General features: G+C 43.5%; 2 protein-coding genes across 3 annotated transcripts in view; both read right to left on the reverse strand.

Moving 5' to 3' along the window:
- GNG4 (G protein subunit gamma 4) overlaps positions 1-740 on the reverse strand; it is a 104,999-nt gene extending 104,259 nt beyond the window's left edge. The window contains exon 1 of the mRNA XM_055233959.2: positions 604-740. The gene's annotated coding sequence lies outside the window, so the exon portion shown is untranslated. The remainder of the gene's footprint in view (positions 1-603) is intronic.
- A 12,685-nt stretch (positions 741-13,425) lies between these two features.
- LYST (lysosomal trafficking regulator) overlaps positions 13,426-16,323 on the reverse strand; it is a 227,792-nt gene continuing 224,894 nt past the window's right edge. For both annotated transcript variants that reach the window (XM_055235072.2, XM_055235071.2), the window contains exon 53: positions 13,426-15,777. In XM_055235072.2, the coding sequence (XP_055091047.1) occupies positions 15,639-15,777 (139 nt within the window). In that variant the 3' untranslated portion in view covers positions 13,426-15,638. The remainder of the gene's footprint in view (positions 15,778-16,323) is intronic.

Below are 16,323 nucleotides of genomic sequence, written 5' to 3' on the forward strand. Positions count from 1 at the left end.
GCCGCGCCCCCGCCCCGCCCCGCCCGCCCGGAGCCCGCGTGGCCGGGGGACCACTGGAGGGGCCTTGGGATGCGGGGCCGGGGCCGCTGGAGGGGGTGAGGGACGGGGCCGTGGGGGAAATCACTGGAGGGGTCTGGGGGACCGGGCCGTGGGGTAATCACTGGAGGGGTGTGGGGGGCGGGGCCTGGGGGTAAATCACTGGGGGGGGGCGGTCTGGGGGACTGAGCCGTGGGGGAATCACTGGAGGGGTCTAGGGGGCATGGCCGGGGGGAAATCACTGGAGGGGCCTGGGGGGCGGGGCCGGGGAAATCACTGGAGGGATCTGCGGGGCGGGGCCGGGGGGGAAATTACTGGAGGGATCTGCGGGGCGGGGCCGGGGGGGAAATCTCTGGAAGGGTCTGGGGGCGGGGTCGGGGTTCGCCGGAGGGGTCTGGGGACCGGGCCGTGGTCAGCGCGGGCTCCCTGAAGCCTCAGGTACCGCCCTCGCCTGAGGTGAGCTCCAGCGCCTGGGCCGTTGGGGCGCGGGCGGCTTCCCACCCTGCACCACAGGACGCCTCGCAAGCCTCCGGCCAAGGCGGGGAACGGCGGAGAAACGCGAAATACCTGTGCGAATTCGCGCGGCCGCGTCGCCACTAACCGGGCCAAGGCTGACCCGACGTTGCTGAGTGACGGGGACCAGGGGCCGGCGAGGCCCCCACTCCGCGGGGAGCGAGGCCGGGAGGGCGGAGGGCGCGTGCTGGAGGCGGGGGTGCCCTTCGCTCCCCGGTTCTAGGAGCGACTGCTCTCCAGGCCTCGTCCCTGTGGCACCGCAGGCTTTTGCGCTGGAGATTTTAAAATATCTTAGTGATCACAGCCCTCGTCCTTTCAGGGAAAAAACAGTTTAAGCGCCGTCCATTTTCCGATTTGGTAAAATAATACGAAACCTTGGGAATAGAGAAGCAACGAAAACATTTCACGCAGTGTTGGCAAGATTTGTAGAAAAGGAGGCCAATATTAATTCCCTTTGTGAAAACAACATAACATCATGATGAACGATTAGGAAATAGTTCAGGAAGATCTGGGCGCCTCATCCTCATCCGCCGTCCACGAGCGGTCCCTGCCACAAAGGACACAGGGCGCGCTTGTTGCTCAGATCCCTGGCCCCACTGGTTGGACCTTGCCCTACACACACGTGTACCTTCTCGGAGCCCAAGGGCCAGATTGGATGCGAACGCGGAAATCACACAGGCCCGGAAACACGGGGCCAGCAAACACATTGATTTTTACAAAGCTCCCAAGTGCCCATTTAAGGCACAAAATTAAACCTTGGCAAAACGACTAAGCCAGTTAATGTCCACCTCACAGACTTTTAAAAGTGGGAAAGATACACGAGTACTGCATTGAAAATTCAAGCAAATCCAAACCTGAGCTCATTGTTTTCACCCCAAAATCTATTTCTCCTGCATTTCCTGCCCACCTCCCGCCCCCGACTGGTTGGCTAAGGCAGAATCCTAGGTTTCCTTTTATCCCAAATCCCAATCTCAATTAATCAATCACAAGGGAAATCAGTGTCTACACTTTCAAGCGCGTCGTTTCCTTATTTTATCTTTCGAATTGCTACACTATCATTCAAGATAGGATCATGCCAATTTTTTTTTTCTTTTTTTTTTTTTTTGAGACGGAGTCTCGCTCTGTCGCCCAGGCTGGAGTGCAGTGGCGCAGTCTCGGCTCACTGCAAGCTCCGCCTCCCAGGTTCACGCCATTCTCCTGCCTCAGCCTCTCCGAGTAGCTGGGACTACAGGCGCCCGCCACCACGCCCGGCTAATTTTTTGTATTTTTAGTAGAGACGGGGTTTCACTGTGGTCTCGATCTCCTGACCTCGTGATCCGCCCGCCTCGGCCTCCCAAAATGCTGGGATTACAAGCGTGAGCCACCGCGCCTGGCCGGATCATGCCAATTTTAAACAGGAGGAAGAGGTCAGTCAACCAGTGGTTGCAGAGTGGATCCCAAGACCAGTAGAATTAGCGTGTCACCTGGGAATCTTTTAGAGACGCAGACTCCCAGGCCCCACTCAGACCTAAGGAATCAGAAACTCGGGAGGGGGGGCCCAGCAACCAGTGATTCCCCAAACCCTCCAGGTAATTCTGATTCCGCTCGTCTCTGGACATCACCCAGGATTGCTGCAGTAGTGTAAAGTCTGGCACCAGGACCCTGGGTATCAGTTTTCCTTCTTCTTATTTATTTATTTGCGGAGGGGGAGGGAGTCTCGCTCTGTCGCCCAGGCTGGAGTGCAGTGGCGCGATCTCGGCTCACTACAACCTCCTCCTCCCGGGTTCAAGCGATTCTCCTGCCTCAGCCTCCAGAGTAGCTGGGACTACAGGCGTACGCCACCACGCCCAGCTAATTTTTGTATTTTTAGTAGAGATGGGGTTTCACCATGTTGGCCAGGATAGTCTCGATCTCTTGACCTCATGATCTGCCCGCGTCAGCCTCCCAAGGTTTTTCTTCATTCCTAGTCATATCCTTTGTTCTGAAGTCTTGTTTGTATCTATATAACCACTGCAGATTTCTTACTATTAGTGTTTGCATGATATAAGTTTATATCCTTTTAATTTTTAAATCTATCTGTATCTTTTTTTTTTTTTTTTTTTTTTTGAGACAGACTCTCTCTCTTGTCGCCCAGGCTGGAGTGCAGAGGTGCCATCTCAGCTTACTGCAACCTCCGCCTCCCAGGTTCAAGTGATTCTCCTGCCTCAGCCCCCTGAGCAGCTGGGATTACAGGCGTCCACCACTACACCCAGCTAATTTTTGCCTTTTTACTAGAGACCAGATTTCACCATGTTGTCCAGGCTGGTCTCAGACTCCTGACCTCAGGTGATCCTCCCACCTTGGCCTCCCAAAGTGCTGGGATTACAGGCGTGAGTCACTACGCCCGGCCTGTATCTTTATTCTTAAAAGTAGGATTCTCCATCTTTGTAGGCAGCACAGAGTTGGATCTGCTTTTTAAAATTCAGCTTGACAATTTGTCAGCTTGACAACTAATAGTAAAAAATCTGCAGTGGTTATATAGATAAAAACAAAGAAGACTTCAGAACAAAGAATATAACTAGGGATAAAGAAGGAAAACCTTGGGAGGCTGAGGCGGGAGGATCACGAGGTCAAGAGATCAAGACTATCCTGGCCAACGTGGTGAAACCCCATCTCTACTTTTAACTGGAATGTTTAGTTCATTTACTTCTTATGTAATTATCATGTGGTTGGGTTTAAAACTGCCAACTTGCTATTTGTTTTCTGTTTGTCCTATTCTTCATTCCTTTTTTCCTGCCTGAGTATACTTTAGTATTCCATTTTATCTCAAGTATTGACCTTCATTTTCCTCCTCTTTCTTTGTTCTAGGGTTTATAAAATGCATCTTTAATTTACCGTCGACTACCTTCAAATAACATCATACCACTTCTTCTTCACTATTAGATTCTTTATAGTGTGTGCTTCCATTTCCCCTCTTCCATCGTTTGTATTATTTTTGTTATATCTCCCTTTTACATAGGTAATAAACCCCACAGAACATTATTTTACTTTAAGCTGTCAATTTTCTTTTGAAACATTTAGAAATGATTTTGAAAAGTCTTTTATCATTTCTGATGCTCTTCATTTATTTGTGAAGATCCAGATTTCTATCTGATATCATTTCCTTCTGCCTGCAGAACATCTTTTAACCTTTTTTTGGTAATACAGATTGGCTGGTGATTGTCTGTTTTTGTTTTTCTGAATATAAGTATTTTGCCTTTGTTTTTGGAGGATTTTTTTTAGATTGACATCTTGAAGAAGTTTAAAGATATCATTCATTGTGCTTGCATACTTTCTCTGAAGAAATCTTCAGGCCAGGCGCATTGGCTCATGCCTGTAATCCCAGCACTTTGGGAGGCCGAGGTGGGTGGATCATCTGAGGTCAGGAGTTCGAGACCAGCCTGGCCAACATGATGAAACCACATCTTTACTAAAAAATACAAAAAATTAGCTGAGCGTGGTGGCGGGCACCTGTAATCCCAGCTACTCGGGAGGCTGAGGCAGGAGAATCACTTGAACCCAAGAGGCAGAGGTTGCAGTGAGCTGAGATTGCACTACTGCACTCCAGCCTGGGCAACAAGAGTGAGACTCTGTCTCAAAAAAAAAAGAAAAAGAATAAGAAAAAAAAAGAAATCTGCAGATCTTTATCCTGTTCCTGGATCTGTAATGCGTCTCTTTTTCTATGGCTGATTGTGAAGTTTTCTATCACTGGTTTTCAATAGCTGCGATTATGATGTGCCTTGATGTGGTTTTCTTTGTGTTTATGCTGCTTGGTGTTCATTAGATTTCGTGGATCTGTAGGTTTATAACTTTTATCAAAATATTTCAAATTAAAAAATTTTCACCCATTGTCTTGCTCTTCTCCTTCTGGGACTCCAATCACAGATATGATAGACCATTTAATATTGTACCATAAGTCACTGAAGCACTGTTCATTAGGAATTTCTTTATTCTCTGTTCCAGTTTGGACAGTTTCTGCTGCGATGTCAAGTTCACTGATCCTTACTTTTGAAGTGTCTAATCTGCTGTTAAGCCTAGCCAGTAAAATTTTCTTTATTCGCATGCTTGGTGTGACAGAAAAATCATTTCAGATATAATATGTTTATTTCTAGAAGTTCCATTTAGTTTTTTTAATTTTCCATTTTTTTCTCATTAGATTTATGGTTTCCTTTTTAAACCTTTGTGCTGAGACCAGCTCAGTCAGGGAGACCCTAACCCAGAGGTGCTAGAGGAATTGAAGACACACACATAGAAATATAGAGGTGTGAAGTGGGAAATCAGGGGTCTCACAACCTTCAGAGCTGAGAGCCCCGAACAGAGATTTACCCACATATTTATTAACAGCAAGCCAGTCGTTAGCATTGTTTCTATAGATATTTGATTAACTAAAAGTATCCCTTATGGGAAACAAGGGGATGGGCTGAATTAAAGGAATAGGTTGGGCTAGTTAACTGCAGCAGGAGCATGTCCTAAAGGCACATATTGCTCATGCTATTGTTTGTGGCTTAAGAATGCCTTTAAGCGGTTTTCCATCCTGGGTGGGCCAGGTGTTCCTTACCCTCATTCCCATAAACATGCAACCTTCCAGCATGGGCGTTAGGGCCATTACGAACATGTTACAGTGCTGCAGAGATTTTGTTTATGGCCAGTTTTGGGGCCAGTTTAGGCCAGATTTTGGGGGGCCTGCTCCCAACACCTTTGCATATATTGAGCACATTTAATAGCTATTTTAATATGCTTGTGTGTGAATTCTATCATTTCCTTCCTTCTTGTTCTATCAACAGTTTTCACCTATTTTGGGTCACATTTCCTATTTCTTTGTATATCTCATAATTTTTGATTGGATGCTAGACATTGTAAATATATGCTGTTGTGTGCCTAGATTTGTTTTTTGTTTTTTTGTTTTTTTTTTTTTTGAGACAGAGTCTCACCCTGTCGCCCAGTCTGGAGTGCAGTGGCGCAATCTCAGCTCACTGCAACCTCCGCTTCCCGGGTTCAAGCGATTCTTCTGCCTCAGCCTCCCAAGTAGCTGGAACTACAGGAGTGCACCATCACACCCAGCTAATTTTTGTATTTCTAGGAGATGCTCTCTTCTTTTAAAGAATAGGGACTTTGTTTTGGAAGGTAGTTATTTACAGATGTTTGATCCTTTTGATGGTTGTCTTAAAGGCTCATAGCCATTATTACAGGACTAGTTTATTCTAGGACTAGTTTAGCCTTCCTACTAGGGTGTGACTCTTCTGGGGTCGCAATTGAATGCCTGTGTGTTCAATGAACTCTTCCCCTTTGGTGGGTTGGAACTCAGATGTATCCAAATCCCCTGTTGAGCTCCAAGAATTGCTCCGCTTACAGCTGCCTGTACATTCTTTGCTCAGACCCATGGAGCTTTGTGTTATGCACACATAGCTTAGTATTCAGCCAGAGCCTCATTGGGACCCACAGGCATTACCCTGTAAGTGAAGATAATCAAGGGTGGGCTTCATTTTTGTGAAAGACGTTATCCAAAGACAAAGAAAAGCAACCACGACTTGGTGGTTTATCTGGGGTTGGAAAGTTTTCCTAAAACTATTAAGAAAAGAAACAATGAGACATAGTATCTGTCCATCCGGCCTGTGATGCTTGCTTCCTTTCTTCCTTCGTTTCTTCCAAGTATGTACCTAATCTACTCTATTCCAATGACACTGTACGTTGCTCCAAACATTAAAAAAAAATCCTCTTTTGGAATTACTTGCAGAATCACAATGTTTTTTCAGTACCTCGTAACTATAACTTGTTTTTGACTAAAACAGTTGTAGTTTTCAGATTCAGCTGTGATGATTTCTGTTTGTTTTCAGTCTGGATCTCTTTGTTGCTGGGCAGCAACCTACTGTATGGTACTCTGTGCCACAAATTCCAGTTTCTCAGCCTCCCCCAAACTCTGGTCTCCATTTCCTCATCTCAGCGTGATTTCTGTACTCTTCTTTGGATCTCCTTCTGCACTGTAGCTACCTTTTAAGTACAGAAAACCAAGGCAACAATAAGATTTACTCAGTTCATTTCCCTTCTTTCAGGCGTCATATCTTGTGCTGTCTGCTTTCCACACTGAAAGTCATTGCCTCATAGATCATCTCGTTTCCCAGTTGTTTTTGATAGCAGGGTAAGTCTGATCTCAGTTTTCCCCAAGTGGACAGAGGCAGAAGTTCCCATTACAGTTTAACCCTCATTTCCCTCGATCCCCTCTTCCACCTCTTTCCCTGACACACTGAGCACTTCCACTCCCTGCCTTCTTATACCTTGGAGTCTTGGTTTCCTTCTACCTTAGCCCAAATCTGGTAAATTTTTGTCTTCAAGATTTTGTTTTATATATATATGTATATATGTTTTTCTTTTTTTTTTGAGACAGAGTTTCACTCTTGTTGTCCAGGCTGGAGTGCAATGGTGTGAGCTCGGCTCACCACAACCTCCGCTTCCCAGGTTCAAGTGATTCTCCTGCCTCAGCCTCCCAAGTAGCTGGGATTACAGGCATGCGCCACCAGGCCCAGCTAAATTTTGTATTTTTAGTAGAGATGGGGTTTCTCCATGTTGGTCAGGCTGGTGTTGAAATCCCGACCTCAGGTGATCCACCTGCTTCGGCCTCCCAAAGTGCTGGGATTACAGGCATGAGCCACCGCACCTGGCCAAGATTTTCCTATATCTTTAACATCTTTGGGAAACCTAATCTGACTGCTCCCCGCTTCCCATTTGAGTCACCCTGATATGTAGATGCTTCTATTATAAAAGTTACTTGGTTGTGTCACAGTTCTCTTTTTACATTTCCTTTCTTTTTTTTTTTTTTTTTTTTGAGACAGAGTCTTGCTGTCGCCCAGGCTGGAGTGCAGTGGCGCGATCTCGGCTCACTGCAGGCTCCGCCCCCCGGGGTTCACGCCTTTCTCCTGCCTCAGCCTCCTGAGTAGCTGGGACTACAGGCGCCTGCCACCTCGCCCAGCTAATTTTTTGTATTTTCAGTAGAGACAAGGTTTCACTGTGTTAGCCAGGATGGTCTCGATCTCCTGACCTCCCAATCCGCCCACCTCGGCCTCCCAAAGTGCTGGGATTACAGGCGTGAGTCACCGTGCCCGGCCACATTTCCTTTCTCATCGAGTTCTTTTGAGAGCAGATTCTCTGTCATAAATCTTTGTATCTGGTACGTTGTAGAAGCCAAAAAATGTTAAAAGAATGAGCAACCATGCTCCATGTTTAATGGGATATCAAAGAAAACCATGTACTCATTGATTTGCTTAAATTTAAACTTTTTTAAAGATTTGGCAAAGGTAGTTTGGTGTATGAGTGGCCTCACTTAGGAAGGAAATTACTAAAAGAACAGCGTTAGCTTTTGAATGTTATTCCTCGATAAAAAGTTCCCAAGCATCAATAGCAGGATAATAAAAACTGCAAAATATTGTCTAATATGGAGCGATTTACTGCATAGAGAAAATATAAGGATTACCAGATTGAAAGAGAGACAGGTTGCTTCTGGCACAATTTGTCCCTGAATGATAATGAAACTGTTGGTCTTAAATAGGGCTCTAAATAAGCCTTTTTCAGTGGATCTAAAAGGAGCTCTTGTCATTTCTGACAGGACATGTGTACACAACTCTGTCACTTTTACTCGTTTTAATATTTGTACAAGAACTATCCCGAGATAAATAAGGAAGAACTGTAATCTACTAAAACGGAGGACAAGAAAAGAGTTAAGAGACCCTTTAGGGGAGTCAAATAAGTTCACTGCAAGGAAAGTGTGTAAGTGAAGATAATCTAGTGTGGGCTTCATTTTTGTGAAAGACATTATCCAAACACAGATAAAAGCAAGCAGGACTTGGTAGTTTATTTGGGGTTGGGAAGTTTTTCTAAAAATGATCAAGAAGGCTGGGCGCGGTGGCTCACACCTATATCCCAGCACTTTGGGAGGCCAAGGCAGGCAGATCACCTGAGGTCAGAAGTTCGAAACCAGCCTGACCAATATGGTGAAACCCTATCTCTACTAAAAATACAAAAATTATCCAGGCATGGTGGCATGCACCTGTAATCCCAGCTACTTGGGAGGCTGAGGCAGGAGAATCTCTCGAACCCGGGAGGTGGAGGTTGCAGTGAGCCAAGATCACACCACTGCACTCCAGGCTGGGCAAGAGAGCAAGACTCAGTCTCAAACAAACAAACAATGAAACAAAAAATCAAGAAAAGAAACAGTAAGACATGGTACCTGTCCATCTGTCCTGTGACGCTTGCTTGCTTTCTTCCTTCGTTTCTCCCAAGTACCTAATCTACCCTACTCCAGTGATACTATGCATTGCTCAAAATCTTAAAAAAATTCCTCTTTTGGAATTACTTGCAGAATCACACATTTTTTTCAGTACCTTGTAATTGTAACTTGTTTTTGACGAAAACAGTTCTATTTCTCAGATTCAGCTCTGATGATTTTTGTTTTCGAAACTCATAGATGTTCACAAGAGAAAGATTGTCCAACACTAAGTATATTCCGAATAATTGGTTGTAATAACTGAGGAAATTTAAAGTTCAGGAGGGCACAGTGGCAGAGGCTACCAGTTAAACACAAAGCAATGAGCAGCACCATTGAGCACATGTATCCATGAGGCGGGGCTGAGGCTGGCTTTGAAATGCCTGCAGCAGGGAACAGAGAATAATGCTTGGGTCTAAAAATGCACATGGTGGAAAGGGTGGTGGAAAACAGCTGTTCTTCTAGTCTCCACCTCAGGCTGTGAGACATTTTACCTCCTAACCCTGTCTCCAGACCATTGTAGAAAATAAAATAGAATGTCTAATTCATATCCACGTAGGAGCACACGTAAGTAGCTTTTACTTGGTTGTAATAAACTACTACTGTGCAGAAAATTGTGTATAGAAACTACATAATGAAGTTACCTAATTACTCATTTGTATTTAGATTATATCAACCACTCTGAAAATTATAGCTTAATTTTTACTAAAAGTCTCAGAAAAGACAGTCTTTTTTATTTACTCTTGGAACTGGATTCCAAGGACTTTTACAGCTATTTTAATAAAATTAAAATCTGAGAATGAAACACCAGTTCATTATCATCAGTCCTCAGAAGTTTTGATAAGACCAGTTTAATTTACTTTGGCAATGAGCCAAACTGCCACGAGACAATCTTTTTCAAATTCATCTCTCATTAACTTCCTTCATGAAGGAAGAAACGAGCTCAGCTCTTGACCAGGAATATTGTAGCCTAGTCTCAAATGATCTTCTAGTCATTTTGGCTTCAAAGGACACACTGTATTATTTAATTTCTCTCCAACAGCTGAGTTGCAACCCAGTGTCCCCAAAGTGGCAAGACACAGTTTTCTGTTGTCACATGACACGATATAGGTGGCACCTCTTTCTCAACTCAATGCACATATACGTGTATATGTTTGGTATCGGCAAATGTAGTTGCCTTAATTGTGCAGTTGAAAACGACTGGGGGAAATCCTGCATGCAGCATGAAGCTTTTGCAATACTCCACAATACCAGTTTGTGCTCAACTTAAAAGCTCTTTTGCTACCTTTGACCTCAATTGTGAATTGTTCTCTCCAGTGGCAGTTGTTTTGTTTCCTCCGCATCTACCCTCCACCTGCTGATGCTTTTCAGTTGGTCTTTCTGGTTCAAGGTTTTAAGCTTGTTAGGTTTTAAAGTGCTTTGGCTTCATAGTACGTGGAGTGTTATCCTGAGAAGGAGTACAATGAAAAAATAATATAGCTGTCCAAGATGTGAGACAGTTTGGGACAAATTGGGGACACCTGAAGGGTAATTAGCAAAGAGAGAGGGACTGCAACACGGATAATCCAAGAACTCCCACTGTTCTGCAATTATTGATAAAAAAATGTTCACTCGTTGAGTTTGTTTGCTCCCTACTCATTTTTATAAACGTTGGCCTTGCCAGGTGCAGTGGCTCACGCCTGTAATCCCAGCACTTTGGGAGGCCGAGGCAGATGGATCACCTGAGGTCAGGTGTTTGAGACCAGCCTGGCCAACATGGTGAAACCTCGTCTCTACTAAAAATACAAAATTAGTTGGGCATGGTGGCGGGAGCCTGTATTCCCAGCCACTGGGGAGGCTGAGGCAGGAGAATCACTTGAACCTGGGAGGCGGAGGTTGCAGTGAGCCGAGATTGCACCCTTGCACTCCAGCCTGGAAAACAAAAGTAAAACTCTTGAAATGTCTAACCTTGTTTTTACTTCAACTCGTTACTTTGAATTTTGTCCTGCTTGTCTCTTTAAATCATCTAGCCTTGCTTCTCATGTAAGTAAGACTCTCTCTAGCTAGGAAAGCCGGACAAACTCCAATTGACCCCTTAATTTACAAGACACTAGGGCTCCTCACCCAACCCCCTTTCGTGAGGAGTTGGCCTGGGTAAACATCCTCAGCATTTCAAAGGAGCCCAATTAACTGGTAAGGTACCAACACCAACCATGTATGAAGTTCCCAGGAATTTTCTCCAAGAGATAACAACATAAAACCTTGAGTTTGTGTCCAGCATAAACCCTATATCTAATTATAATGAAAGATTCAGAACCTTGTACCTGGTACCGTTGCTCTTCTTGTAACCATTTGTCTTTTAAGTTGTTTATCACCCTGTAACCATTTTGATTCTTTTGATTCTTGCATGTTTTTTCTTCTGTAGAATTACTACATTTGAGTCCCCCTACCCTTCCTAAACCTAGGTATAAAAGTGAATCGAACCCCTTCCTCGTGGCCGAGAGAATTTTGAGTATTGGCTGTCTCTTTGGCCACCGGCTTAATAAAGGACTCTTAATTCGTCTCGAAGTGTGGCGTTTTCTTAACTTGCCTGGGTACAACACTCTCAAAAACAAACAACAACAACAAAAAAGTTGGCCTTGCAGCTTTTTTTTTTTTGCTTTTCCCCTCAGAACATAAACAAGTCATCCAAAATAGTGAGAAGCAGGTCACCAGGCATGAGCTCTCTTTTTTTTTTTTTTTTTTTTAGAGAGGGAGTCTGGCTCTGTCGCCCAGGCTGGAGTGCAGTGGTGCGATCTCGGCTCACTGCAAGCTCCGCCTCCTGGGTTCAAGCGATTCTCCTGCCTCAGCCTCCCCAGTAGCTGGGATTACAGGCGCCCGCCACCATGCCCGCCTAAATTTTGTGTTTTTTAGTAGAGACGGGGTTTCACAATGTTGGCCAGGCTGGTCTGGAGCCCCTGAGCTCATGATCCGCCCATCTCAGCCTCCCAGAGCGCTGGGATTACAGGCGTAAGCCACCGCACCCGCCTGCATGAGCTCTTTCGAGCTGGAAATAATCCCCCTCCCCTCCCTTCCCCACCCAGCCTCTAGCCTCGGGCTTGCACAAAACTGGCATTCAGTGAGCATTGTGGAAACGGTGAGTCCAACTGAGACTTGCAGGTAAAGAGGGGACATCTGGGTTGGCAGGTTTACACCGACAAAATGCTACTGCTCAGTTCTCTTTGGGACAGACACCTAGGAACAGGAATGCTGTAGTCTTGAGAATCTTAAAATACCACAGATGCAAAGCAGAAAGAAGAGCAGCATTCGGGCCGTTGGACTGCTGTTGTTGACGTCACCCACCGTTTTCATTCCCACCCCCACCCACCAAGAAGCTGAGACGTGGACAGGATGCTCTTTCCTTCCCTGGGCCTTTGCTGATGTTAAACTGCCCCAGTTATTGAACATATATTATCTGGAACACATCTGCCCCTATTTTCACCAGATTTCTAATCATTCATTAGGTTTCAACAAAAATGTCAATTTTTCTTTTTTGAGATGGAGTCTTGCTCTGTTGCCCAGGCTGGAGTGCAGTGTCAAAATCTCAGTCACTGCAACCTCTGCCTCCCAGGTTCGAGCAATTCTCCTGCCTCAGCCTCCCAAGTAGCTGGGACTACAGGCGACCACCACCATGCCTTGCTAATTTTTGTATTTTGAGTAGAGACGGGGTTTCATCATGTTGGCCAGGCTGGTCTCCAACTCCTGACCTCGAGTGATCTGCCTACCTCGCCCTGCCAAAGTGCTGGGATTACAGGCATGAGCCACCGCACCTGGCCAAAAATTTCAATTTTTCAAGAGGCTTTCTAGATCACCTCAATCTAAAGAAAGTCCTTCCTCTTACATTCTTTCAGAGTACCCTATATTTTACCTAACACTTACCATGGTTTGTAACTACACGTTGTGTGTTATATATGGTGGTTTCTCCACCAGCCTGTAACCTCCAGGAGCGCAGGGGACCACTGTGCTTTGTGCAGCACAATATCCTCAGCACTTGGTACAGTACCTGGCACCTGGCAAGGGCTCAATATAGATCTGCTATGGGGTCGGGGATGGGCAGATGGTTTTTTCTTTAAAATGAGCGGTTTGATCTCGGGACTAATGTCCACACCATTTAAGGGTAGTAAAGGTTGAAACATAAAATTTTAGTACAAAAACCACAATAAGAAATGAAAGTTAGGCCGGGCGCGGTGGCTCACGCCTGTAATCCCAGCACTTTGGGAGGCCAAGGCAGGTGGATCACGAGGTCAGGAGATTGAGACCATCCTGGCTAACACGGTGAAGCTCCCGTCTCTACTAAAAATACAAAAAAAAAAAACTAGCTGGGCGTCGTGGCACACTCCTGCAGTCCCAGCTACTTGGGAGTCTGAGACAGGAGAATCGCTTGAACCTGAGAGGCGGAGGTTGCAGTGAGCTGAGATCGCGCCACTGCACTCCAGCCTGGGCAACAGAGCTAAACTCCATCTCAAAAAAAAAAAAAAAAATGAAAGTTATCTTTTTCTAGTGATATAAATGCATAGTGGAGCTAAAGACAGAACCTATGTGGGTTACAAAAAAAGCCATCGATTTGAGATCTGCTCATAATATTTAAATAGCTTAAAGAAGAGGTGTTTAAATCTATTTTTACGAAATTTATTTCCAAATCGAAGTGGCAGTGTATATAAAGGTAACAGAGCTTGTGATAATTTACAGAAATGTTTGCTACAACATGCACTTATGAAGTATTTCAAACATATACACATTAGGTTTCATGCTGAATAAATAATCCCCCCAAATTAATTTTTATTTTTACATAAAAATATAATATTGCACTCTTAACAAGACCAGTTATTTTGCATATTTTCTCTTTAGATAAATGATGAAATTCGGTTTTTAAAAAAAGACTGAGTAGCAACCCTATTCTAATAGGGGACTAATTTAAAGTTCTCAGTAAAAAAATGAAAGCTAGACAATAGCTGCAATTTTTTGTTAACAAAGCAAATCACTTCAACGTGAATAGAAGTAATCTCATCTCTGCACCTCCATGGACCTCAGGATTAACAGCTGGCCTGAGCACACGGTGATGTAGATGCAGCCTAGGTATCATTACATGTATATGCAGTTTCAGGTTAAAGCATACATGGCCACTTGCTTTCTCGAAAATCTATCTTGACAGCAGAGACTTTGGAATTATATTTTACATGGTTTTTAAGCAGAATGTTTTAGAAAGTCTGGAAGTTACAAAAGTAGTACTGTAAACACCATATGAATTAAATTTCCATAACAAATGCACAAGTTATTCTTAGGCAGGGATACATATTTTTATCCCATGGTAACATATTACTGAGCTTATCTGACAGTGTTTTCAAAGCCAATAAAGCAGCACCCCAAGTAAAAATATACAGACAGCCATCATATGGGAGAGACAGACGGCTCCAAGATGGTTAGGAGTTCTGTCTTGATGGTATGTAAGTTTGCTGTGGAATACATGAGATTTTATTATTCTTCCTAGAATTCTCAGATGGTATAGGTTAGTAGAAACAGAATGAAATGGTTTCCTAAAAGAATTATCCTGCCTCCTGTTTAAAATAAAGCAAGCTTTTATAATTCTGTTTTGGGGAAGAAAATTCTTCCTGCAGATTAGATTAAATGCCTTATTTAGGCTGTATTCTTAATACCCATGCAAACTTCTTGTATACTGGAGGCTTTCTATTGCAAATTGGTACAGATTCAATGCTCTGTAAATAGCAGACTTTAAGACTTACCATTGTGTTTAAACCTCAGTGACTCAACTAAGGATAGTCAATATCTAGCGCTACAGATTTTAAGTAAAATTTTTATGAAGAAACAGAATGTGTCTGAAATCCAAGATACCTGTATTCTTGTTTGTGGCTGTCAAAAAAATTCTGGTTCTCCTTTGAGCTAAGAAGGCAACAGGCAAAAACTGCCTAATTTTGAGATTCATTTGTAGTTTATTTTAGTATTCAGATATTCCATAAAATATTTGGTACAGAGGCACCTACTGAATAATTTGCTTCTCAAAGAAAGCAATTATCAAGTCCTAAAAATTATCTTTTTTTCTTTCCTCTTTTGGAGCACGTGTGTGTGGTGGGAGGAGTATTTCATGGCAGAAAACTTTTAAAATATAATTTGTGTGTTTTATATAAACAATTAGCCAACCAATTTAAATTCTACTGGTCCTTTTGGAATCATAGAAAAAGGGGAGACCTTAATATTTTCTTTGGAATACCTTGGTGGGAAAAATTTTAAGAATATCATTTTAGGCCGGGCGCGGTGGCTCACGCTTGTAATCCCAGCACTTTGGGAGGCCGAGGCGGGCGGATCACAAGGTCAGGAGATCGAGACCACGGTGAAACACCGTCTCTACTAAAAAATACAAAAAATTAGCCGGGCGTGGTGGCGGGCGCCTGTAGTCCCAGCTACTTGGAGAGGCTGAGGCAGGAGAATGGCGTGAACCCGGGAGGCGGAGCTTGCAGTGAGCCGAGATTGCGCCACTGCACTCCAGCCTGGGCAAAAGAGCAAGACTCCGTCTCAAAAAAAAAAAAAAAAAAAAGAATATCATTTTAATGTACCATGCAAGGCTTAAAACTTGTTGGCTAGTGCATATTCACACAATCTTCCAGATTATCACTAAAATAGAACAGAACTTTCCTCTTAGGATCATGTGAATCTTCAGAATTTTGTGCAGATGAATAGACTTTATCATTATTTGGATGGTTTGTTCAGTCATCCATTTCTTTAGGTTCAACCTCCTAAAACTGGTGAAGTCAACAAATCTAGTTTGGAGTTAAAGTGCTTTGGAGAACGTGAAGTTCATTCGCATTCACCCGGCTGCATAGCTGCTAAGGAAGGAATAGAACATTGGCTGTTTCACGCGCTGCTGGTCCTTCCGACACCAGGCAATCACAGTCCCATCACTGTTTGCTGTGTACAAATGGTGGCCATCACAAGAAAATGTAAGGCTGTAAAAAAAAAAAAAATTCCCATTTGTACATTATATTTCTTAAAATTGTATTAGCATATTGGTCATCATACTGAAGTTAGTGTAAAGAAGTTATCTTCAGTGGCGCAGAGAGACATAAATTAAATGACCGCCTACAACTCATTGGTTTTGACTGTAATTCTAACATAGTCACCCTGCTGACAAGTTTGAGATGCTCATAAATGAGGTGATATAGAATAAAATCAGGATCACAAAGCTCAGTACATTCTATTCTTCTTTGCATATCTTCTTTTGCCTCCACGTTTATGCTTTATTACATAAACAACAAATATTTGGGTGTACAAAACTTTAAAAAATATAACAGTACTATATTTTCTCCTTATAAAGATAAATAAGTATTTTATGGCTATATATTATTTCCCTGAAAGAGAAAAGGAAAAAAATGTAACATTAGTAATTAATTTAGGTTCCTTAAACTTTAAATTTAGTACACTGAAAATACTTTTAATTTAATAAAGTAAAATTTGAATCACTTTATTTAAAGTCAAATTTGTTAACTAAGCAA

Source organism: Symphalangus syndactylus, chromosome 19 (genome assembly GCF_028878055.3).
Source record: "Symphalangus syndactylus isolate Jambi chromosome 19, NHGRI_mSymSyn1-v2.1_pri, whole genome shotgun sequence".
Lineage (NCBI taxonomy): Eukaryota > Metazoa > Chordata > Mammalia > Primates > Hylobatidae > Symphalangus > Symphalangus syndactylus.